General features: G+C 42.7%; 1 protein-coding gene across 1 annotated transcript in view; it reads left to right on the forward strand.

The window, feature by feature from the left end:
* Positions 1-27,705, forward strand: part of LOC145414951 (kelch-like protein diablo) — a 278,482-nt gene that overhangs the window by 87,312 nt on the left and 163,465 nt on the right. Inside the window, exon 5 of the mRNA XM_080284363.1 lies at positions 10,724-10,882. Within this exon, the coding sequence (XP_080140489.1) occupies positions 10,724-10,882 (159 nt within the window). The remainder of the gene's footprint in view (positions 1-10,723; positions 10,883-27,705) is intronic.

Raw genomic sequence — 27,705 nt, forward strand, 5'->3', positions numbered from 1 at the left:
GTCGGAGCCCGAATAACCCCGTGGCACACGCAAAACATCGGTAAACATGCCCGCAGTGTAGGGGTCAACTGAAGGATGTTTATGTTGTGTGTGCGATGTGTGTCGGCTGCTGCAGCACGGGGGGGAGGTGGTGTGGGTGGAGGGAAAGGGGTAGGAGGAGGTTGTGATGTAGGTAAGGGTTGAGGTGGATTAGGATGGGTTGGAATGGGAGGAGTTGGGGGACTGGATGGTGTGGGAAGGGTCGGTGGGTTTCGCTGTGGAGGTGTGAAGGAAGTAGGAGTAGGATTGGAAGGGGGGTTGATGGGTGGGGGGAAGGAGCATAAGGAGCAGGTCCAGGTGTTTCGTTTTTAAAGGCTCCAACATGCTTTCATGTGCCGGCCTTGGTCACCTAATGGCGGCTCTCCCCGCTGCGCGATCCATTGCAGCCTCCCTGTTCAGTTCCTTAATCCTAAGGTCACACTTAATGACCTCGTCCCATGTCTTTCTCGGTCTGCCCCTCGTAACCCCACCCCTAATATTAACACTTCTCACCTTCCCCACCCAATTATCATCCCCCATCCTCTCCACATGTCCAAACCACCTCAATCTACCTCTCCTCATCACAACACCAATACACTCCAGTCCCATCCTACCTCTCAACTCTTCCATCGTAAACCCAGCCCCTCCAGGTCTTGGACGAAGGGACGCACTGCACATCCACCTAATCATTGTCATTTCTGTACTTCTGAGCCGGCGAATATCTTCCTCCTTCACTGCCCAGGTCTCACTACCATACAGCATTACACTCCTAACACATGCTGCATACAAAGACCCCTTAGCACGTAGAGAGAATCCTCTCAATGTCAGGAGAGGCAAGAGCTCCCTGAACTTCTTCCAACTACTTCTCACCCTAGCCACAGAGCTAGCTCCAGCCCCACCTCCAGCACACAGCATGTCTCCCAAATAATAATAATAATAATAATAATAATAATCTGGCCTTTTGTTTCTCAAAAGCGCCAGTTCTTCCTTTTGGGAATTCACTAGCGCTCGTTATTTTTACAATTACAAGAATTGTGACATTTCTTGTATATAATACAAGCTACATCATATATACATGAAAGTGGCAAAAATTAAACCCTATAATCATCTGTCATAATACCTCTCTCCAGATCGTAGCATTTTGAAAAAAGACAGGCTTTCAGCTGTCTCTTAAAGGATTCAACAGTAGATAGTTGTCTTATGGACAATGGCAATCTGTTATATAATCTAGGGGCTCTATATGCAAAAGAACGATCAGAGAAAGATGACTGGTGAATGGCTCCTGGCTCATCAAGACGCAAGGAATCATCTTCACTGCGTAACATCACACCCGGGCATGTCGATGGGAGTTTTAACAATTCAGCAAGATACTTCGGTTCACCAAACTTAAGAACCTTGAATGTAATAAGACACAGTTTAAATTCAGTTCTAGCCTTTACTGGTAACCAATGCAACTCAATCAGAAACGGGGTAGTTGAGGTTCTCGGGGGGAGACCAAAGATAAGCCGTGCCGCCCTGTTCAACACAGACTGAACTTTTGTTAGTATATTATTTGGAAGACCAACCCACAGTGAATTACAATAATCAACACGAGACAAGACCACTGCATGGACCAATGTTAGGAGGCACTGTCTATTCAGGAATCTTCTCACAGAATACAGATTTCTGATATGCAAGTTACACCCTCTTACAACCTGATTAATGTGTTCTTTGTAATTTAACTTAGAATTAAAATAAACACCCAAATTTCGAACAGAACTGACTGGATGCAGCTGTGACACGCCAATGTTCAAAGCCAGGGCATTGTCAGTGTCATCACCCCTTCTGTTTCCTCTGATGATGATGATCTCAGTTTTACCATCATTCAGCTGAAGTTTCCTCTTAGCCATCCAAATCTTAATATCAGACATTAGAGATTCAAACTTTATCTTAGTATCGTTGATATCTGACATCTTAACATAGAGCTGGGTGTCATCAGCATAAAAATGATAGGACACATCATGAGCATCAAGTAAAGACGATAAACTACTTGTGTAGATACTAAATAGAATTGGACCCAAAACTGATCCTTGAGGGACTCCAAATAGAAGAGGAGCAGAATCAGAGCTAGCGTAATCAACAACCACTCTCTGAGATCTGTCCGACAGATACGACTTAAGGAGCAAAAGGGCACTATCACGAACGCCATAAAAATACAGATCATCCAACAATAGTTTATGATCTACTGTATCAAAAGCTGCAGACAGATCCAAAAGAACTAGGAGAGAGGACATCCCACTACAAGTGTTTGCCACCAAGTCGCTCTGAATCCTTATTAGTGCAGTTTCAGTCGAATGGTATTTTCTGTATGCTGATTGAACAACAGGAACAACTCTGTTGTGTTCCAGTAGTGGTAAGAGTTGGTCAGGTATGGCCCGCTCAATAATCTTGGATAAAAAAGACAGGTTAGAGACAGGACGATAATTTGTCATGCTCTCGACATCAAGGCCAGGTTTCTTAATTAGGGGCCTAAGCAAAGCACGTTTCTCAGACCGCACAAAATTACTTTCTTAGAAGCATCTATTTATTATGTTGCAGATAAAGTCTGCAGCATGCTCATACACATCAGGCAGTTGTGACATGTTACATGGATCGAGTGAGCAAAATGTTTTATTAAGTTCTCTGATGTAACATTTGACTTTGTTTACATCCAGTGGATGAAATGTTGAAAGCAAATGATCCCCGGTGCACCGTGGCTGGAAGTCAACTGAGTACACTTCACTAGGGGAACTGCTGTCTAAATCACTTCTTATGCGAGATATCTTACTTGTAAAAAATGAAGCAAAATCAGAAGCCAATTGGGCATCAGATAAAGAAGTTGGTTTAACAATTACATTCCTCCGACCAACCAAATTGTTCACAACTGCAGACAATTTTTTTTATCACCACCACATGAATCAACTTTATTTTGATAATACCTAGCCTTTTGGGCTTTTACAGTGTGAACGACTGCTCTTCTCGCAAAAACATAACGCAAACGAGTTACTTCGGTCTGCTGCAAGCGCCACTCACGTTCTGCCCTTCTACGTTGTCTACGCAAAGAATTAATGGATGGACCATACCACGGAGAATTATCACGTACAGTGATTGTTTTTACTACCTCAGGACAATAATGGTCAAAAATTTACCTGAGCTCGTTGTTGTAAATATCAACCAATTCACCAGAAGAAAGACTTGAAGAATCGATGGAGTTTAAACGTTGATCAATTTCAAAACACATCAACTGGCGGTCAACATTGTTGTAATTTCTGAACCTGATGACCTTTTTATATGAAGGGGATTTTGGGACATCAAAACTAAGAGTGATCAGAGCATGATCAGAGATGAGGGGGTCAAATGAGTCAACCTCCACATCTGATACGCGCCTGCAACCAACAGGGGACAAGATCAAGTCAAGGACATGTTCTGAGACATGAGTTGGATTACTCACATGATTGAAAAAATTGTTCTGGGTGATCAACTCAAGGAATTCTGAAGAAAATGGTTTTGACTCTGGACTGTCAACCCAGTAATTGAAATCACCACAAACAAGAAGTCCTCCAGGTTTAAGAGAAAACCCTTCAAGAAACTGCCCAAACTCCTCCATAAAACCTCGATCTCTGCCCGGATGACCTGGTCGATAGACAATTGCAATTCTAATGGTATTCTGATGGAAATTTATTGATACTTCCATAAATTCAAATGATGATGGGGTCAGGTCTGAGTCAATGAGAGAAACGTTTGCAAGTGCTGCAGAGTAGATGAGTGCTACGCCTCCTCCTGGATAGTCAGCAGCAGGCCTGGGAATACTAATAATAGAATGTGTCTTAGGCAAGGCATTACGAATAATATCAATATCAGACTCATACAACCAGGTTTCAGTCAAGCACAATATGTCAAGCTCGTGCTGATTTAGGGTTTCATTAATATAGTCTATCTTATTACGGATGGAACGAATATTTAAAAGACCCATCCTTAACTGGTTCAAGAGGGACGTAGTCAGTTTTTTGAATGGTCAAAATTAGTGTTTTCAATCAATCTATTCCTATGAGAAATCATAATTGGACATTCTCTACTTGAAGCAAAATGGGCAACCACCTGTGACTTTGAATTAGCATCTTGATGTCTTAAAGAGGAGCAGTTGATGCATTTGGGAGAATTTATGTTACTACAGTCCTTAGATTTATGGGCTCCAGCACAAAAGACACATTTAGGTTCATCACTTTTCCTAGAACATCTCTCAAATGTATGACCAAAGCCTTGGCAGTGATGACACTGTGTAACCCAGAATCTATCGAAAGCGCGGCATCTTGTAAGATCCACATAGATGTAATTGCCCTGTTCTACAATGGAGGATCTCACCTCTGGCGACATCTTCAAGACAGCAGTTTTGGTGTCATTCCTTGTCCTTGTGAAGAGAAGGTTGAGGGTACAACCTCGATCAACGAGCATCTTAATTTTATTGTTTTTTCTCAGAATATTTGGGATGATGTCAGAGTCATCCAGGGAAGAGGAAAGGCCTGTCACGGTCATTTTAGGCGGAATTGTCTTTGGCTCTGATATGCAAAAAGTGCCCTCAGAGCCAAAATGATCAGTCAGCACCCCAGTTGCTTTCCCCTTGGCCTCAGCTGACGGAAACTTCATTACCAGCCCACCAGCCTTGGTCTTAAGACAGCTGTCAACCGGTAGCGAGTTAAGTACGCCTCTGATGTCTTCTGGTCCCATCTGATTTGTCAGGGCACTAGCGCCACTCTCTGGTTTCACAATCAGTACATGCTGACTATGAGTGGCTTTTTTCTGGCCATGAGCACTGATCTCAATCACGCGCCCAGGCAGATCCTTCCCTCCCCCCACGAGAGACCCACGAACAGCATCCGCAAATGACTTGGCCTGATCTTGTGTGACCGCCATAGGTGATGAGACCTTGGTCTCTAGTGCCTCCAGTCTATTTGATACGTCTCTGATTGCTTGAAAGATTGGCCCAATAACTTTATCTTCATACTCCTTCTTGGTACTACTTCCTCCACCAGCCAAGACCTCGTCTGCTGGTGCAACACACTGGCTACACAGCCAGTGAAAGCCCAGCTGGTGGCTCCTCTTCATGAATGGATAGTCTCCTGCATCCAAATTTTCACAAGCTATATGAATCCACTCGCTGCAGTAGGCGCACTTCAGTGCTTGTGCACTTTTTGCTACAGACCTACTGCAGCGAGGGCACTGGTGTTGTTTACTCATGATAAGGGAGAACAAAAAAAAAACAAAATGACAACAACAGCAAAACGTATATACAATACTACCCGGGAAAAACCCGGGTAGCGCCGCCCCCGTTTGTGTCACCCTAATTTAGGAGGAAAAAAGAAAACCGATGGAAAAAAAGCACAAAAAACAGAAATGGAAAAAAAAAACAGGGTGTCTGCGAGGTCACCACGAGCAGGTGGGGTACGACTTGACTACCCTTCTAGGAAAGGTAACCCAAACCGAGGTGCCGCAGAAGTGCTGAGATGGTATTGAAAATAACAAAACTCTTCCACACACTCAAGAGATTCACCAGCAAGTTCAATCTTTTCACGTCTGACAATCTCCACCTGCTCACCCCGGCACGCCGTACACATAAAATCAGCATTATCTCGCAGTCTACCTCTGATACCACTACATCTCTTATGCACCCATTTATCACACACACCGCACAAAATGGAATTACTTCCCACGCCCTTGTGGGAAACTGCACATGGCCACTCTCCCTCGTCTTTGACAGTAACACCACGAATCCTAGATATCATCACTTTTGTTTTATCTGCATTTACCCTTAAACCCTTTTGCCCCATACCATCTCTCCACTTCCTAAACCTTTCCTCCGTCTCCCTTTCGTTCTCTGCAATCAACACCAAATCATCAGCACACAACAACTCCCACAGGAGTCCGTTTCTAAAGTCATGTGAAAGGGCTTCAAGTACCATGATAAACAACATGGGACTCAAGACTGACCCCTGATGCACACCAACATTCACGGAAAACTCATCATTCAAATCTCCATTCACTCTTACTGGGGTGTGAACACCCACATACATAGCCATAACCACCCTAACCAGCCACTCCTCCAAGCCAAACTTTCTCATTGCCCACTTCACCATCTCTCTAGGGACTCAGTCAAAGGCCTTTTCCAAATTAACACAGACAAAATAAAGATCCCTTTTCCTACCAATATATTTTTCCTGAAGCTGTCGAACAATGAATATGGCATCAGTGGTCCCCCTACCTGGCATAAACCCAAACTGCATCTCATCAATATTCACTCTTTCTCTAATCATACCTTCTAAAACTCTCTCCATTACCTTAATTATCTGATCTAAGAGCTCTATACCTGTACAATTTCCTCTTTCAGGGAATCACCCTTCCCTTTATACACATTTACGATTACACTCTTCAGCCAATCATCTGGGACAACACACTCATAAATAATCCTATTTATTAAGTCAGTGACTAAACTCACCCCTATATCGCCTGAGGCTTTCAATATTTCAGAAGTCAACCCAGACACACCTGCTGCCTTCCCCACCCTCATCCTGCCTATTGCCTCACTCACAGTAGCAGTATCAATCAAAGGCCAAGGGCCAGACACTGGATCTGCTGGCTCCAAACCCTCCCTGTCCCAGTTAAACTCCTCATTCAACAACCGGTTATAATGCTCTCTCCATGCATCTTTAATATCCTCACTGGTCACCACTACCCTTCCTTCATCATTCTTCACACACTGCTCACCTATAATATCCCGATTATCCCTCTTGACTTGACCTGCCACCCTAAATATCATATTTTTCCTCTCCCTATGATTTAGGTTATCATGTAATAGTCTCTGTGACTCAGACTTTGCCCTGTATACCTCTCTTCTAGCCCTACGCTTGGCAGCCAAATATTCCTCTTTGCTTCCATTCCTGGAAAAGCCTTTTCTCCTTAACTGCAGCTTCTACACCCTCATCCCACCACCAAGTTACTTTATGTCTTGGTGGTCCTCTTGTCCGACCGCATATTACATAAGTAACTCTCAAGAAATTGTTCTTGAGGGCTCTGTACTGTTCATTAATGCCTCTGTCTACAGCTCCCTGTTCAGCCACCACTCTCCTCAACTCGCTATAGAAGGCATCCCTTACTACTTGGTTTTTCAGCTTTCATATTTTCCTCCTATGTACATAAGTCCTCTTTTTCATCACTTGTTCTTTAAGCACCATATCACAAATTAATAGTTTGTGCTGCTGCACACACTCCTCCCTTCCTATAACTTTAATATCCCTCACTAACCTCCTATCGGCCCTCCTAACCAGAAAATAATCTATCTGACTGCTATTTCCCCCAGACTCATACGTAATTAACCTACTGTCTCTTATCCTAAAATATGTGTTGCACACAATCATGTCCGTTGCCTCCCCAAACTCGAGTATCCTTTCCCCTTCTGCATTCCTTAGACCATACGCACATCCACCATGCACTCCTTCATAACCTTGTGCTGCTTCACCTACATGACCATTTAAGTCCCCTCCCAAAATCACTATCTCATCATCCCGCATACCACCCACTACACGTTTTAAATCATCCCAAAATCTATCTTTCTCTGATTCATCCAATCCTGCCTTTGGAGTATATGCCGATATAATTGCAGTTATCTTTCTACCGAACAGAATTTTCACTACCAATATCCTATCGCTTACTCTCAAAACATTCATAACATATTCCACCCATTTCTCCGCAACCATCACACCAACACCTCCATATCCGTCTGTCCCCTCCTGCCAAAACAACTTATAGCAACAGTCCTTCCCAACAGTCTTTCTGGCTGATCCACCCCTGTACTGGACTTCCTGCAAACACACCACATCCACCCACCTCCTACTGAATGCCTCAACGACTTCCTCCGCTCCTCCCCTCAAACTTCTCACATTCCATGAACCCACCCACATCCCCATGGGTGATTTACTGTCCTCAGGCTTGCTTTGAAACTTATTTTGTTTTGTCATCTTCAGTATTAATATAGGGGGACAGACACAGCACAGGTCCCACTCACTGCATAGTCCCAGGTCTAGGCAATGGATCTGGGACCCCTAGCCCACCAGCTTACCAGTGGCTGTGGTAGTGGCCTCGGGGCACCCTGCCAGGACTGCTGCAGGGACACCCTTCAAGCACACCGCACTGCAACTATCCCGCCATTATACAACCACTGATAGGGTAGCCTCCTTGGGTGCTACTCCCAGGTTCGGGCCCCTCTCTATTGGACGGAAACGGCAGCCTGGAAACCGCAATGCCCTGTACCCTTTAGCACAGGCCCGAGCCCCATCTCGCCCTGGACCCATGATCTATGCCGGCGGAACCCCCGCCACGCCTCCCCCCAGAAGTCCGCCACTAGGTAGCGGGGGCAAAGTTTTCTGGCCGCATGCCCTTGCTGGTGCCAACCCCTGTAACGTAGTGGGATACGTTATGTGAACTGTAAAGTGCATGTGGTGCAGTGCATAGATAGTTAGAGGAAATGTTTGGGAGAATATGTTGGTCTACTCTCCATGTTACTGTCACACTGAAAAGGTCAGCATAGGGGGATGGTTAGATTGCTAGTGAAACAGGAGCTCCAGCTCTCCCTATCACCAGCATTCCCATTTCCCTCGGGAGTACTACCCTGTTTGGCCCGTGCTAGGGGCAAGTGTTGTGCAGGTGTAATGGGTCCAGTTTTTGCAGGAATTGCACTGAACTGAACCCTTTGTCTGTTGGCTCGAAGTGATTGGTTTTGAACATGTTGGACATATGTATTTGTTTATGTGTCCTGGATTGCGGTCAATGTCCCCAGCTAGAAGAAGTCGTCGAGAAATGACAGCCGGGGAGTCATTTTCTCGGTGTAGATAAAACGGTGTTGTTGTGTGTGTTGTGTTGGGAGATGTGGTACTTGCCCGGGTGACTGAAGCCACTCCCGGGTACTCGAGCCCCGTGAGGGGCCGGGGGGGTTTGCGGTGGTTTGGCCCCCATGCTGTCCTCCTCTTCTCTTCGACAGCCTCTGGGGGGTAGACCCACGACGAAGACGCCACCACTCCAGGTCCAGCCCCTTATTGTTTAACGTGGTGCTTGAAGTCCTTTCACATGTCTTCAGAAATGGATTTACAAGAAAGATGTTGTGTGCCAATGATATGGTATTGATTGCAGAGAATGAAAGGGAGGTGGAAGAAAGATTTAGAAATTGGAGAGATGTTCTAGGGCACCAGGTCTTGAGAGTAAATGCAGATAAAACAAAAGTGATGGTATCTAGCATTTGTATTAGTGCAGTCAAAGAAGAGGGATAGTGGCCCTGTTTGGTTTGCCACAAGGGTGTGGGAAGTAATTCCATCTTGTGCCGTGTTTGTGATAAGTGGTTGCATAAGAGATTTAGTAGTAATAGAGGCAGAGGCCATGTGCAGTTTGCCACAAGGACATGGGAAGTAATTCCATCTTGTACAGTGTTTGTGATAAGTGAGTACATAAGAGATTTAGTGGTATTAGAGGCAGCCAGCAAGATAATGCTGGCTACATGTGTGCAGTGTGTCGGGGAGAGCATGTGGAGATTGTCTGGCGTGAAAGGATTGATCTTGCTGGTGAGTCTTAAGTGTGTGGAAGAGTTTTGTTACTTGGAAGACATGTTATGTGCAGGAGGTGGGACTGGAGCTAGCTCTGTGGCTAGAGTGAGAAATGGTTGAAGGAAGTTCAGGGAGCTGTTGCCTTTCTGACATTGAGAGGGCTCTCTTTCCATTCTAAGGGATCTTTGTATGTGGCATTTGTTAGGAATGTAATCGTGAATGATAGTGAGACCTGGGCAGTAAAGGAAGAGGATATTCACTGGCTTACACGTACAGAAATGACAATGATTAGGTGGATGTGCAATGCATCATTGAATGTGAGGCCTGGGGGGGGGGGGTAGGTTTACAGTGGAAGAGTTAAGAGGAAAGATGGAATTGATTTGTTATGGTGTTGTGATGTGGAGAGGTAGATTTAAGTGGTTAGGCATCTGGAGAGGATGGGGGATGACAGTTGAGTACAGAAAGTGAGAAGTGTTAACAATGAGGGCAAGGTTGTGAGAGGCAGACCAAAAAAAGACTTGCAGTGAGGTTATAGAGTGTGACCTCAGGGATAAGGGACTGAATTGGGAGGCTACCATAGATGAAGCAACATGGAGAACTGCCATTTGGTGACCAAGGCCGAGACATGCAAGCACGTTGGAGCCTTTATAAACGAAATGAAACATTATTTTCGTCCACATTGAAGATCTCATTTACTTTATGCTGCTATATGCCAAATAGTATTAACTAACTGCAGGTTGATGGCCTGAGGTTGAAATGGTAAAAAAAAAAAAAAATTTGCATAACCCCTTCAGCCCAAGGATATCTAATTAGTTTATTGTTGTTAATCTTACATTTTTTTTACAGCTTAAAAGATATGTGCCTGGGCTGAATGAAGTTAAATAAAAAAATAATTAATATTAAAAGATTATTAATATTAAATTGCATAGCCATCCTGTTATATTTACCCTACACTATGTACTAGTTTTCTAGAGTGACGAGTAATGGGATCTGCAGTGTTACAGCTACAGTAACTAATGAACACCATTCTAACCTAATGTAATTTCTTTAGGATATACCATATATTACCCTAACTGTATTCTTTCTCCTTTGCAAATATACAGGTTATGGAGAGTGAAGAGTTCATGGAGCTTCCTGTGAATCAGCTGATGGACATTATCTCCAGTGAGGAACTGAATGTACGGTCTGAAGAGCAGGTGTTCAGTGCAGTCATGGCCTGGGTCAAGTATAACGTCACTGAGCGCCGACCATATTTGGCCCAGGTATTATTGAAAACAGTAGGGGAAGAAAATGTACGAGAGGGATGCTGTACTGTTAGCTATGGATTGTAACTCAGATATGTTGTACAGTGGGACGTTGTGTGAACAGACTAATCGAGGGAAGAGGTGGATGGTATATCTGATACTTCGTTATATAAGACGTCTGATTGGGATCTGCTAAACCGGACCTAGGGTCAATATACAGTAAAAGTCCTCTCATTCAGCATCTGCTCTTATGGTATTTCTGGTCTTTCAGCGGTTTTTATAAATACTGTAGTCCTATTACGAAAGTTCTCTGCTCTTCCAGCAAATGTACTGAGCCCATTGGCACCAACGACGGGGTTGCCGGCTTCCTGCTGGTACCCATACTGGTACCCATGCCGTGCATGCATAGTTGCCAGTCTGGTGCTGTTGGTGCTAGATCTAGTGCTTTTCATAATAATTTAGCACCGATAAATATTAGATTTTCTGCTATATCTAGCATGCTTTGAAGTCCAATTTAGTGCGAAAGTTTGAACAGTTCACCTATAGCTTAGCGTATTTTGAAGTTGAACTTAATGCTTTTGAAGATTTCTGCTTGCCAGCACTACATGCGCTGTCGGCCATTATGGGTCGTGAGTGTCTGGATTTGTGAGTGAGATCTTTCAAAAGTTTGGAAACTGTGTCATGGTATTTTATGGTCATCCTCTCGTTCTCGTGTTGCACAATGGCCTCTACCAGTGGAAAGCCCATTGATGTTGTGAAAATATAAGGTGCTATCACCAAGGAGATTGAATTATTGAAAATATTGGAAGTGGGTGTTCCTAGGAAGAAGATAATAGAAGATATCGGTGTGAGCTCATCCACTGTATATGACCTTGAGAAACAGAAGGTCGATTTTGTGCTTAGGATTGACCAATAATACTTGCAAGACACTGTGATTGCACTGGGGTGACCGGCCATGATTCCTAGAAACTTTCTGGAAGGTTTTTCCGGTCAACCAGTAGTTTCTGCCTTTTCGGCACCTGCTTGGTCCCGAAGATGCCGAATGAGAGGACTTTTACCGTACATGAAAAATTGGCCAGTGAATACCCCACTTAAGGCAAGTTATAAGATGTCGATAAATCAGTATTGTATAGGTTTTGCTTTCAATCCTTGATATGTAATAGATCAGTAAGGAGTGCAAAGCATATGTTGGCCCACATTTCAATACTGTAGTTAATAATGAAAACCCCTTCAAGCCCATCTCAGTTCTCTATATGGTACATCTTCCTTATTTTGCCCTTTTTATCATTTTCTATTAACCTAACCATGCCAATGTGTGTTTCTGATACCTACCATAACCATATGTATGTAATTAGCATGTCCAAATTTTTGTAAAAGGGAATATTTGGTTTTATAAGTGGGATGTCCAGTACCATTTAGGATAAATCCCTTAGGCTCTGTGCTTTCGTTATCACGCATTTCATTATCACAGACTAGGCGCAGTACCAATTATGTGTGATAAACCAAGAGATCATAGTATTTAACAAGAAGCGGTGCCAAGGCACAGCCAACCCGACTCTGGCAGTCATTTTAGTGCTGACATATAAATGCAACAGGATATCTAGTCAAAGATGTCACATATCAGATTTGGAGTAAATCGGGTGAAAATTGACCATTTTATGCCTGTTTGAAATTCTAGGCCCGACCCGCCTGACATTGACCCCCTTACCACTAATTGGGGTTGACCCCTCTGACGTAATGAGGCATGTTATAGGATGCAGATTTGAAACTTGCACCTTTAGGTTTTAGTTTCATGTTAATATGACGAATTTGATAGAAGTTATGGCGAAAACAATTTTTTACCCCCCTCCTCCAGATTGAGCCGGTGCAGGTTTATGTCCAAGGGGTGGTTGGGGTTTATTGCTCACGTAATGCCACTTAGGGATGAGTGAGGCTGGTCACTTTCATCTTAAATGTCAGGACCAACTTCCCTAGCCCTGGGCTCCTTCGCTTCTCACGGGATTAGATGATGATGATGATAATGATGATGCTTTATATTTTGGAGGGCCTACAGCCTGGATGTTGGCCCAGTTTGGGCCAAAATTTAATTAGTCAAATTCGCATCAGTAGTTTTTGCGTGAAGTTTTTTAACAGACAGACAGACAAACCGAGTGAAAGCAATACTCGTCCCCAAGCCCCTCCGGGGCAGGGATGGGTAATGATTTTAACATCAGACCTTAAGATATTTTTCACTATGTATGTGAGGGGCTAAGGGCGTAATCTACAATTTTGCTGCCAAAAGATCAGCCACTATTCAGAGTTGAGATAATTACATCCTTAGACACATTAACCATTGGGCAAGACACAGCCCCCCCCCCCCCCTCTCTCTCTCTCTCTTTCTCTTTTTTCTGGCAGCAACAAATATTTTTCCTGAATGTTTTCTGAGCACGACTGCTCAGTATGGTGCAGTGTCATTGTACAACACCCCGTTATGTGATAAATTGCTACAGGGATAATTATAAGGTTATTCCCTTTGTCAGTACAATGTTAAACAATAAACTGCGGTTTCACTACAATGATAGGTTCAACAGCATCCTCCGAAAATCTCATCCGGACGCAGTGATGCACCCATGCCAAAATGTCTGCCCAGTGTTTACATTGGCTGTGATCATTGTCTGTATTTCTGTTTTGTGCATGAAAGTCCACAGAAACATCATTGTTATTGCCAAAAAATGGTGCAAGTGCTTAACATAATAGTGCAGTATGCAATATTAAGTGAAGTGACACCGTATTTGCCAGTGTATAGGGCCGACCTGTGTATAAGACTACCCCCGATATTTACATACAGTATGTGGGTTTAGAGGCATACTCTGTGCATTATGATGACCTCCAACTCTAGATACTGGGAGTTTGCTGCCCCAGTAACCCGTCCTTTAACACTTCCTATTGACCAGTGAAATGATACAGTACTACCATCACCGTGCTAAGCAGCACAGCCTTTGGTTAGGTTTTTACCTTAAACCAGCTTCTGTGGGTTTCACAGGCTATCTAGGGTGCATGCACCACCTCCGACATCTAAATGGGTTATACATTAAAGCTTCCAGTATTAAGTCATACTGTATTAAAAACTGAAAATCATGTTAAGATGAATTTCATACATAAGGTTAAAAGAAACTTATATTTTATTAATGTCATTACATCAACTTTCAGTGATTAATAACCTTCAAAATCAGTATCATCCACATCTGACATCATCAGTTCATCAACTTCATCTTGGGTTAAAGTTTGCAGTTCTTTGTCGTAAGGATCAGACTTTAGATTCAAAGATGTAGCTTCAGCATCGGCTTCCTCTTCCTCATCCGCCTACGCAATGTCATCTTCCATGCCATCCATTGAATTGGAAATTTCACTTTCTTGAAAGAGTTGATGACTGTTTCCTTAGAAATATCATTCCATGCCTTGATAATAAAATCACAGCACATCCAGACCTGGAGCACGCATATTCCTACCTTTTGTATACAACTTTTTATCACTGATCATCCACTCGTTCCATTGCTCACGGATGTGGTCCTTGAATGGTTTATTCAGACAGACATCAAGTGGTTATAGAACTGAAGTTAACCCACCAGGAATAACAGCAATATCACTGTTGTTTCCTGCCATGTATGTTTTTGTTCCCTCTGTTAAATGACTTTTGAACATGTCCCATATTGTCAGGCTACGCTGTTTTAGCAAGCCACCAGATCGCCTTCGCCACACATGCTCAGTACGCAGTTTCATTCCATATTTGTTTATGCAACTGTTCTCATTGACGTGAACAAAAATTCCAACTGGGAACTTTATTTTTGGCGTCGTTTTTCACTTGAAAATAACCATTGGGCTCAGCTTTGATTCCGTCTGCCATACACGAAAGTGCTAATTTAAAGCTTGTTTTCTCGTGTCCTGTTGTTTTCACTAACACTGTTTTTGCACCCTTCTCCTCAACAGTTTGATTTCCAACCATATCAAAATTCATTGGAGTTTCATCCATGTTCCCAGTGTTGCTTAATGGATATCCATGCTTCTTGCGTAGGCCTATGATGTACCGTTGGAAACTGGTAATCTTGCATTCAAGATCTTTTGGTAATTGCTGTGCTATTTTTGTCTCAGTACAGTACTAGATCATGTCTTTTCATGAAATGAGAACACCATGAAACTGTTGCTTTGAAATCTCTGCTGTGCTCCTTGTTTTCTCTGGCCCACTAAAGTGCCCAAATGCAAAATTTGTTTCTTGTGACAGTGTACCCATTTTAGCACTGTCCATGGACCATGTCGGTTACATGCTTCTCCAAAATTGGCCACTGTGCTCTCTTTTTTTTCTCATGGCACAAATTCCTTGGCATATCCCTTAGTAAGTGTTCTTCCAATCTCCATGCACGTACCATCTTTTCTGTCACATCATATTCTCTCGCAGCAGCACAATTATTGGATGATTTGGCGTATTCCACCACTTTTAACTTAAAACAAGCTTCGTATTTTCTTCATTTATTACTTGGAGTGATGATGGGGTTTGTGGTCGCTGGAAATAAGATGTTAACCCTGAGAGAATGCTGCTGCTTATGAATTAGTGGCAGCAAGAACAGAAAAAAACCAGCTTTGTAATGAAACAAAGGAACAGGGTAATGAGCCATGCTTCAGATCTGGTAACCCTGCATTCAGTGGCAACTGGGAAACAACGTGTCCCAGCCTGACTGCCGGTCGCTCTCAGACCGAGACTCATGTTGGTGTTTGTGTTGTGTGCTAAACAGGTTACTCACTTTTCTTATGTCCTCATGGCTGTATCCGTGGAGATATTTTTTTAAAAATTTGCCTTCATGTAGAAAGGAAGTTGTGTTTGATGATGATGATGATAGTAATTTCAATGGATTTTTGTATGTACAGTAATCCCTCTAATATCCGGAAGCCCAATAACCGAACATCCCCACTAACCGAACCTTATCGTCCTGGGATCAAACATTCCCAAAATGGTCCGAAAATCCAAAAAAATTGGAAAAAAAATCGATTTTTTGCCGTCCGTAATTTGAACTTGCCGCGCGCGCCGCGTGAGAACATTGTTTTGGTTCGTCATTCCTCCGACGTCCGATAGAGCGCCGCTGCATCCTCCCCACTTCCCGCCTGTCTCTCACCGCGACAAGACCTACGCTCTTCGCCATGGCTTGGGAAAAGTTAATGTGCAACACTTAAATTTAATGGAACATTATTTGGACTAAAGTGAACACTGTGAAAAGAACGGACTTCTGTGTGTTAGTGACTAAGTTCAGTGCAAGACTTCAGGAAGAGTGTAGTGCAAGTGCTTCAGGAAATCGTTCTTACTGTCAGAGTCCGAGAGGAGGCGGTTATTCATCGAGGTGGCCAGGGACTTGCTGTAAGTAGCCAAAATGTTTCATGTTGTACTATTTTCCATACTATATTTACCAGAATGTTTCATATTGTATTTTTTCCCATACTATACTTACCAGAAAGTGTCATACTGTACTTCTTTCCATACTAAACTTACCTCATGCATGTGCAGTAGGAATGTGTTTTTCAGAGTTCGGTTAGGTTAGGTTCGGTTAGAGTCCATAAGTACCAGAATGTTTATTAATGTATGAACATACTTCTAAACCCACATTTTATGTGTCTATTGCATTTATTTCAGTCATTTATGTGCCTTATTGGTGTGATTTGGGTGTTAAATAGGTGCTATGCATGTCCGGAGGGAGTTGTATAGGTGTTTCTCTGTGTTAGGGTCCGTAAGTACAAGTCCATAAGCTGGGGCCCAATATCCGGACAAAACCAATATCCGAACCTACTGATGGCTCTATTGATCCGGATATTGGAGTGATTACTGTACTATATATAGTGAAACAAGGTTCAAGGTGAGTGATTGGGGATGTTCCCCATCACGCCTATGGATCTGATAACCACAGGATGTAGAGATTAGGATTTTATACCTGGTGTTTAGGACGACCCCCAGTTTGGGGCATTTTTTGTGAGGTTCAAGAGTCGCCCTATACACCGGCAAATACGGTACTTTTTTGTGTGTGACTTAGAAATCATGTCAGCCTTACATAACCATCATCCCCTTTCTAGGCCTCTACACAGCTGACCGAGCGAAGATGCCCACTTAGTGTTTACATTGGTTGTTATCATTACCTCGTGTTTTATTTTGTGCATGAAGGACCACTGAAACACATTATTATTGCCAAATAAGAGTGCAAGTGCTTTACAAATGGTGCATTGTGCATTATTAAGTGATGCGATACTCTTTGTATATGAAATACTGAATCTTGTGACTTGGAAATTGTGTCAACTTTACGTAATCATCATCTCCATAACAAACCTCTACACAGCTGACTGAGCAGAGATGCCCGCCCAGTGTTTACATTGGCTGTGATCATTGCTTTTCATTTTATTTGATGCTGAAAGGCCACTGAAACACTATTCAGTTGCCAAATGACAGTGAGGGACTTTAAAGATAGTGCAGTGTGCAATATTAAGTGAAGTGATGCCATATCTTTTTGTGTGGAATGGCCGTCCAGGCCCTCCAACTGTCACCCATCGTGGGGGAGAAAGGGACCCTTGATGATGGTTCGTACCAGTATAGGACAAACTTTAGGTGTGTGGCAGAGGGTTTTTTAGGTCATTTTGTGCTTTGCAGTTGAGATCACCCTCCCTAACCCCATTGAACCCATGTTATGTTGACCTTGTTATGTGAAAATTTGTTATGCTGTAGGTCTTCACATGAAGCAACCCTACCACATACAAGGCTGCACTGTACAGCTTTTTGTGTGTGAATGTTTTCCCCCAGTGCACCACCATACTTTTTTTTTTTTTTTTTTTTTTTTACCATCCATCCATCATCCAATTCTATGCTGCCTCATGAGGAGCATATGAGCCTGGGACTAGGCAAGTGGGTCCTGACATTTAAGATGAGAATTACCTATATAAAAATAAATTGCAGCATTTGACCTCTACACACACCAGGTTTTAAGCTGGACTTAGCCCCCAGGGGCTGTCGTTGGAGGGGGGGAAAGCAGCATCTGATGGTCACACTTAGGTGTTATACACGCTCCTAGTATTTTACCTAGCCCTAGCTGACTTCCATCTTGATCAGGATGGTATTCTCAGGGGCCACCTACAAGATCATATGGCCCCAGCGGTTCTGAGCAGTTCTGTTAACCACAGCCATAGATTTTTATTTGGGAAGATGTTATTATGCAGAGTGATAATTTATAAGTTTAAGCATCTTGGAACTCACGGATGCTGCCTTGTGGGCAATGGCCTTCAGGGGTTCTGCCAAACACAGAGAATATTGCAGAATACTGACAAAGAATGTTAGGAAAGACTGAAAATCTTTGATGCTCAGTTTGTCATATATTTTTTTCTTTTACCTGGTATGTTTAAATGAGCATATCTCTGTTAATTATGGACTAAATTTAGCTCATAAGGGATCATTTAAATAAAACTTGGGAAATCAAACTCATCATCATCATCATCATCATCCGAACTTCCTTTCCCACCGTAGGGCAGAGCGAGGAGTAGCAATGTCCAGACAGCCCAAGTTCTCCCAATCCAGTGGGCCACACTTCCATTCACTCATCATTCAAGCCCCTGGAATCCTGGCTCTATCTGATATGCCAGAAACAATCAACACATTCTGCTGCATCACATAAATGTATCCAATCGAGTCAATCCAAATGCTGTCACGTTAAAAAGGAGTGCCAAATCCCTGATCATGCACTTCTTCTCACAACATTCATCCAGCCAGCTCAATCTCTTGTCAGTCCCGTAGCCTCACCAACTTCCATACCTCTCTTTCTCACACACTCATCCACCATATCCCTCCACCTTCTCCTTGGCCTACCTTAAATTCGCTCAGATATACCTTTTTCACCACTCTGTTGTTATCCATTCTCTCCACTTGACCATATCATCTCAGTACACTCTCTTCGATTTTGGTTTCCACAGACTTCCTCACTCCGCATCTTTCACGAATCATATTATTTCGTATCCTATCAACTCTCTGTACTCCACATACATTCCTCAGCAGTCCCATCTCCACTGCTCTCATTCTTGACTTTTCATTTTCATGCCACGCCATAGTCTTACACGCATATGTTAAAGTTGGCACTAACACTCCTCCGTGTGAGCCTTGTGCAGCTCTAACACACAAGCCTCTGTTTTTTATCAAGGCCTTCATAGAACCAGCTACTTTCCTTCTTTGTGTCACTCTACTTTCCACTTGCTTTGCACGTTCTCCTCTTTTCTATCGCTGTACCCAGGTATTTGAACTCTCTCACCAATTCCAGTCTCTTTCCATTTACTGTAACATCACACTGGTAGTCACCTTCTCCCATTTACCATCACTTTACTCTTCTCTACATTTACTCTCAAGGTACAAAGCTCACAGACATCAGCAAAACTCTGCACTAGTCTACTACATTCTTGTTCAGTGTTTGCAAATAGCACTGCATCATCAGCCTGCAGCAAAATTGAGATATTCCATCCATCACCATTCATTACCAATACCATCCCTCTCTCCATTACTCGTGTTTTTACTTCCCTCATCACCCCATCCATGTATATATACAGTAAAAGTCCTATTATTCGGCAGCTGATTATTCGGTAGATCCGACATTTCGGCAGTTTTGAGAAATAGTCCCATTTACGAAAATCTTTGATTGTTCGGCAGATGTCCGGAATCATCTCAGCGGTCCACGAAGTGTTATCTGTGACTTCTAGGCCTAGTGTTTCATTACACTTCTATATGTTCACCAATTTCTATATTTTTCAGATTCAGGTATAGTACTGTATTGATTACAATATTGCACAGTATCATACAGTACAGTAACCACCCTACCAAATTAGCGAGGGTTACGTTCCAAGCCCCCTCGCTAATTCTTGAAATTCGTTCATTCTTGACCCCTTCCTGAAAATGACATTTACCGGTAATTGTGTAGCCCATGAACCACTGATACTGTAATGCATTACCCATAAATAAATGTTGCCTGTTAAATCAGTTTCCCCATTGTTTTTAGCTGTACGGCTGTGACAGCTTTAGTATTTTTATTCCTCAGCATAATGGCAGAAGGGACTTTCCTGTTTAACTAAACCTAACCTAACCGAGTTTAACTGTACCTAATAATTTAACCAAGCCTAACCTAACCTAAAGCCAGAAAAATACTTACAAATAAACTGGAGGAATATGAATTGCCGAGGTCACTCTGATGAAAGTTAATCGTACATTTAGCGCTCATTCTTTTGTTTGTTTTTGTGTTTAATGTGAAAGAGAGAGTATTGATGCAAACAGTAATATATCCCATTAACCCCTTAATAACCTCCGGCACTGAACAACCCTTTACAGTACCGATGTCAATATCAAGTTAGTGTGAGCTATAAAGAAAACTGAACAATTATGGGGAGGGAACGAAGGTCACTGGCATGTTTACACGACTCTACGCTACGATTCCAAGCAGTCAGGCGGTCGTTTAATCTCAGATGTTTTCGCCCATTTGGTAAATGCCCCGTAACTTTATAAATTTTTCCGTGACTCATAGCAAATAATAGCATGGGTTTAGGAAGCTAAATAACACATTGCTAGGTGAGCCAGACGATTATCTTCACATCTTTAAGAAAAACAAATTGATTTCAGAAGAATGGAAGAAACTTACTCTACGTACTCAGAGAAGGATTAAATTTCTTCCATTTTCTTAATGATGTGAAGATAATTGTCTGGCACACCTAACAATGTGTTATTTAGCTTCCTAAACCCATGCTATGATTCTCGGAAGAAGTTGCAAAGTTACGGTGCATTTACCAAATGGCCAAAAACATCTGAGATTAACTGACCCTCTGACTGCTTGGAATCGTATCGTAGAGTCGTGTAAACATACCAGTGACCTTCGTTCCCTTCCCATAATTGTTCACAGTTTTTTACTGTAATGGGTTGTTCAATGCCGGAGGTTATTAAGGGGTTAATGGAATACATCACTGTTTCCATCAATAGTCTCCCTTTCATATGTAAACAAAAAAAATGAACAAAAGAATGAGTGCTAAATGTACGTTTAACTTTCATCAGAAAGTCCTTACCAATTCATATTCCTCCACTTTATTTTATGCAATTTTCCGACTATTTTATTTTGCTTGGAAAAAGTACTGTATACAGCACTCACTCCAAACGTATTTGTAGTAATATAAGTAGTGATGAGTTCACCAATACAAGTGATGTACTGAGCTGGTAGGTAATATTACGTATCATTTCGGCCATCCAGGAAGTGTTATCTGACTTGTATGCCTACTGTGTCATTACACTTGTATATGTTCACTAATTTATATATATATTTCAGATTCAGGTATAGTACTGTATTGATTGCAGTATTGTACAGTATACAGTGCTCTCTCCAAACAATTGTAATACCATAAGTGGTGATGACAGTGTTCACCAATATATTTAAGGAACTGAGTGGGTAGGTTTTTGATTATTCGGAAAATCCAATATCTCGGCATCATCCCAGTCCCATGGATGCCGAATAATGGGACTTTTACTGTATATTGAACAACCATGGGGACATTTCACAACCTTGTTGCACGCCCACACTGATCGTTAATCATTCACATAGATGCCCATTTACCCCTAACACATGCCTCACTACCATCATAAAAACTTGACGGCACCTAGCAGTTTACCATCTACGCTGTACATGTGCAGAACCATCCACAGTCCTTCTCTGTCTACTTTGTGGTAAGCATTTTCCAGATCCATTAATGCCATAAACATCTTATAATCCTTCTCACAAACCTTCTTCACTATCTGTCTCATTGCAAATATTTGCTGCCACTCCTAAAGCCACCCTGTTCATCACTCCCTAGGACTTCTGATATCTCTCATACGTTATAATAATTCTTCCATATACCTTCCCTACAACGCTCAATAAACTTATGCCATGATAATTCTTGCACTCACTTTGCTCACCTTTATTTTTGTACAGGGATACAATCACAGCCTGTTTCCACTCTGCTGGCACAGTTTTGCTCATCCAAGCCTTCTTACATATCTCCAACAAACACTTCATTCTGCTGTCTCCACTACACCTATTCATATCTGCATACACCTCATCAACCCCAGCTGGTTTCCCTTTTTTCAGCCGCTCCACAGTGCTCTTCACCTGTGTGAGTGTCATGTTTCCTGGCACGGCATTCCATCTCTGCACTACCCCAAAACCAATCGTGTTTACAGCAGCTCTGCTCTCTCTATTCCCATTCATCAGGCTTTCAAAATATTGTTTCCATCTTGTCCTTACTTCATCCCCATGAGTTGAAACTCTACCACACACATCCTTCACACTTTTGCATTTCTTTCCGCTGTCACTTTTACATTTTCGCACCTCTTTCCAGAATAACTTCCTATTTTCAAAGTAATTTCCATTCATTTTTCTGCCTACATCATCATTTATCTCCTTTTTCCTCTTCACTAGTCTCTTTACGTGCTTCTTGCTCTTGCTTTCAATATATTCAGTTCTTATCTCCTGTCCGGTAACCACTCTAGCCACTACCTCCATTTTTCCTCCCTTGCTCTCTTAACCTCTTCATCCCACCATGTCATACCTTTCTTCGTTGTTGTTACTCTTGCCACAGCACACACTGCTTTAGCATTCCTAACTAAGCAATACCCATATGCATTCCACAGGCTGTCCAGGTCCATTTTATTTTAATTCGCTGATTCCAACTCCCCCCTACTTTGATCCTGTATTCATTTGCCATTTCTTTAATCCTCAGTTTCTCGACTTTCAGCCTTTCTCCCTGACTGCTCCTTTATCTCCTGGTCCAATTCACTCTTCTTAGCTCAAACTTGCATACCACAATCATGTGATCTGGCAGACCTCCACGTCGACCTCTAACGGCCCTCGTATCAACAACCATTCCCAGTGTCGACCTCTCTGTGAGCACGTAATCAGTCTGGCACCTTTCAACATGATCCCTGTTCCTTGTATACCATGCATACTGTACAGTATTTATGTGCATCTTTGTTTTTGAAACACGAGTTACAAATGCCCAACCTCCTTTCCTGACACATATCCTTCAGTTGCTTCCCATTATCATTTTCTCCAGGTAATCCATTACAACTCATTATGTCATCCTCAGGACCAGTACCTACTCTTCCATTCATATTGCCCATTTCAATCACTTTATAACTTCTCTGCATTTCTCCCACTGTTTCATCCAGTTCATCCCAAAACCTGTCATTCTCTCTCACTCCTGTCATCACACAGTGCATACGCTACAATCACTGCCACATTCACCTTCTCAGACTTGAACTTGACATACATACATCTTGAGCTGACACATTTATAATCTCTCAGTCCACCCTGCTACACTTCATTCATCAACAAAGCAACTCCTTCCTTGCATCTTCCTCACCCATTCATGTCCGATCTTACACATTTCACACCCTCCCACTCCTCCAGTTCACACCCTTTCATCTTTGTTTCACACAATGCTGTCACGGCATATCTCACACTGTTGAACACATTCACCACTTCCACCCTCTTGCTTTCCTCATTCACACTCTCATTCCACATGGCCATGCAAATCTGCCCATTTGGTTGGGGCCCTGGGCAGGCATTGAGGCCACCGAGCTCTCCAAAATGTATGCAATGATTAAGTGATTTTTAGACAGGGGAATTGGGTGGACACATTGCCAGGCCAAAAATCCCAGTTATGTGGTTACCATGCAGTGTAGTAAATGGTTTCCTGGGTACAGGAAACCATTTGGCATGTCATTCTGTGTAGAGACCATAAAGCATCCCTACATTGAGTGAGTGGATGATGCCCCCCCCCCCTACCATCAAACAAACAAATCCATGGAATTTTTCAAGGTATCTAAATTTTGCATAATGCTGTTCTGTTCTTATATCAGTGAAGCAAAAAATAATGTAACCAGGTAAATATTTATAGTGACATTATAGTTTTGGTTGTAGAGATACAGCCGCAGATCAATATTGAGTAGTGACTCTACAGAATAAGGTAAAAAATAACAGCCATGCTGTTTGGTTGGTTGGTTCAGGATGCTACCTTGAAAATGATGAGAAACAAAAGAAAAATCTATCCAAAATTTATTTAAAATAAATTTATGGACTGATATACAGCAATGACAGTCAGAACACATTCTAAATGGTGTTTTACCCTATTTACCTTCTGCCTACGGGTGACTTTACACTCCCTCTTCTGTCTTTCTTTCCTTCATTCATTCCACTTCCTGCAGCCTGTGGGTGACTCTACACTGAGTGACAAGCCAAATGGTTTCCTGTACACCAGGAAACCATTTACTACGCTGGGCAGTAACCATATAACCAAATTTTTGCGCCTGGTGGTTTAGTGGGTAATTATTGTGCTCCAATCGGATTGAGCTGGTGTAGGTTTATATCCAAGGGGTGGTTGGGGTTGATTGCTCATTTAATGTCACTCAGGGATGAGTGAGGCTGGTCACTCTCATCTTAAATGTAGGGACCAACTGCCTAGCCCTGGGCTCCTAGGCTCCTCATGGGGCAATGTAGGATTGGATGATGGATGGATGGATGTCATTAGTTTTAAAACAGTACCAGAAATTTAAAGGTAACTCTCCCATAAAGTTGGATAACACCCCTAAGGTGATATTTTACATTCAGCATTTACTGCAACATTATTCTCAAGATATTTGTTATGCTATATTTTAGTAGATTTCTTTCCTTCATTCTTTACTCTTCCTTCTGCATATGGGTGACTTTACACTGAGTGACAAGCCAAATGGTTTCCTGTACACCAGGAAATCACTTACTATGCTGGTGGTAACCATATAACCAAATTTTGGCACCTGGTGGTTTAGTGGATAATTAAAGTACTCCAATCGAATTCAGCCTGTGTAGGTTTATATCTAGGGGCTGGTTGGGCTTTATTGCTCACGTGATGGGATTCAGGAATGAGTGAGGCTGGTCACTCTCATTTTAAATGTCAGGACCAACTTGCCCAGCCCCGGGCTCTTACACCTCTTTAGGGGAACATAGGATTGGATGATGGATGAATGAATAGATATATATTTAAGGAGTACAGTCAGCCTTTGCAGTTTATGGGAGTTACATACCGGACCCCCCCCCCTGCAAAAAGGGGTTAAGTCCGCGAGTAATCCGTACCTTCTGCAAGAAACACAGGTTTCACTGTTTTAACTATTCCCATTACCTACTGACCCACTGTGAGATCTTTAACCCAAGGCATCCCGTCGACGTATGGGTACGTTGCAACATTTTGCATTTGCCAGTCCCATCGACGTACTGGTACGTCGCACAATTGCAAGGTTCGTAATTTGCACCATTTTCAATTTTTGCACGTGATTTTTTGCACGTATACACGGGACACCTTCCTCTATCCCTCTACAAGATGCCAAGCAGGGACAATGCCTTACACCGCATAACCTCCCCCCCCCTGCACGCCATTGTCTCGGCAATTCACCTGTTACCAGTGACCTGGCCAACAAAGACTTTCAGGGCCAGAGTGATTCCCCAATTGATGACAATGTGGAGGACAGAGTTTACATAGCAATAGAGGAAGAAACAGTCAGAAATAATGATCAGGTAATGTGGCAAAAAAAGGTCATGTATGGTGCTGAGTTAGTGAGTGAAACAATGCTTATAATGCCTATATTACTGTTTGAAAACCAATATACATTCGTACTACATATAAATTCGTACCAAGTAAATAAATAAATACCATTTATGAGTGGTGTGAAATAGTTACCCTCCCATAGAACTCGTTTTCTTTGGTGCCAACCTGTTAGAAAACCCAGTAAGGTAAGGAGGTACTGCTACCTGGATCGAGTACTTAAACCCTCAGGTGAGCGATTTCTCTATGGATTTTCGATGTTTCTCACCAAAAGCGGAGGTTTGAGCCAAAAAAAAAACAAAAAAAAACAAAAAAAAAAAAAGCCTCGGGATTGGGGGGTGTCGGAGGTGTGAAATAGCTCAGGACGTGACGGGTTAAGTGCATTTTATGGCACATTAGTACAGTACTTCCCACAAGGACAGTACAGGATGATACGCAAGCCTTTCTGGGTGCAGTGCACCGTACTCACCCATGCGATGATGATGATGAGAGTTTGCTCTGTGCTGAACAGCCCATACCTATACAGTTTAAATGTCCAGTTTAACTGTATAGGACTTGCAAAAAAAAATCACGTATGAACTGCTAGAAATGGCTGATGCAGTGGGAAAGGCAAGAAATATCTTCCTGTGAATTTTTGAAATACCGGTTTCTTCCCAGAAAAATCCACGAAAATGCGAAGCCACGAATAGCGAGCATGCAACTCTAGTGATGAGCACTAGCATGGAATCTTTGCATTATCCAGTGCAAACCATGTATCCATCATAATTTACTGCCAACCAATCATGGTTTTAGTAAGGTATAGCTAGTGAATGAAAATCACTGAATGTGTGGGTTAATTACCCTTAAATAACTTCCTTAGTCCACCTGTTCTGTAGTTCACAGTTGTCCTCTGCAAGTCTATCTATCTATCTATTGCCAGACGCCTCAATCCCGTTTGGGATGGCCACAAACAAATCGCCTCCACGTCGCCCTGTCCCCCACCATTTCACTGCCCTGCCAACTCACACCCCCCTCTCTCATATACATCTCCACCCCATCCCTCCATCTCATCCTCGGCCTCCCCCTCCCTCTTCCCCCCTCCACCTCACTCACATACACTCTCTTCGTCAGCCTTTCACCCTCCATCCTCTCCACATGGCCAAACCCCCTCAGTGTATTCCTGCTAACGCTTCCTGTCACATCCACATCTACACCACAACGCTCTTTTATATCCTCATTTGTCAGCCTGTCTTTCCATGTGACTCCACAGGCTCCTCTTAAATAACTCATTTCCACTGCTCTCACTCTTGACTTGTGTCCTTCCAACAACGTCCAAGTTTCACTTCCACACGTTAGAGTTGGTATCACAATACTGTCATATAGTAACTTTTTCACTTCCATGCTCATATCCTTGTTTCTTATCACTGCTTTCAAGGAACCAGCAACCTTTCTTTCCTGGTGTCAAGCACTTCACCCTCCAAACCTCCATCCTTACTCATCACACTACCCAAGTACTTAAACGTACTCACATTTTCCAGTTCCTCACCATCCAACCTCACTATACATTCACTGACTTCACCTCTCTCAAAGACCATCACTTTACTCTTCCCTACATTCACTTTTAGATTCCGTTTCTTATACACTTTCCCAAACTCATCCACCAAGCCTTGCAACTCCCCTTCGTCTTCACTCAACAACACAGTATCATCTGCAAACAACAGTACAGGGAGATTCCAAACACTACCCGCTTTCACCAGGGCCACTCCAACATCCACTGCCCTACCTTGTACCTCTTTTATTACCCCATCCATGTACAGATTGAACAACCATGGAGACGTGACACATCCCTGTTTCAACGCAACCTTCAAAGAGACAAATTCACTCAGTTCACCATCCACACACACTGCAGCCTTAGCACCATCATACATGCTCTTCACAGCATTCAGCAACTTCCCACCTTCTCCATATATTCCTAATACTTTCCACAATCCTTGTCTATCCACCCTGTCATATGCTTTCTCCAAATCCATGAAAGCCGCATACAACTTCTTTCCCTTCTCTAGAAACTTTTCCACTAAAGATCTAAGAATGAATATCTAATTTACACAACCTGTTTCTTCTTAAAGCCTCCCTGTTCATCTCCAACTAATTCCTCTGTTCTTTCTCTAACTCTGTCAATAAGTATCCTACCATATGCTTTTCCTGTTATACTAAGAAGACAAATTCCCCTA

Source organism: Coenobita brevimanus, chromosome 101, assembly GCF_032717465.1.
Source record: "Coenobita brevimanus isolate Jiangsu-jjx chromosome 101, ASM3271746v2, whole genome shotgun sequence".
NCBI classification, from domain to species: Eukaryota; Metazoa; Arthropoda; class Malacostraca; order Decapoda; family Coenobitidae; genus Coenobita; species Coenobita brevimanus.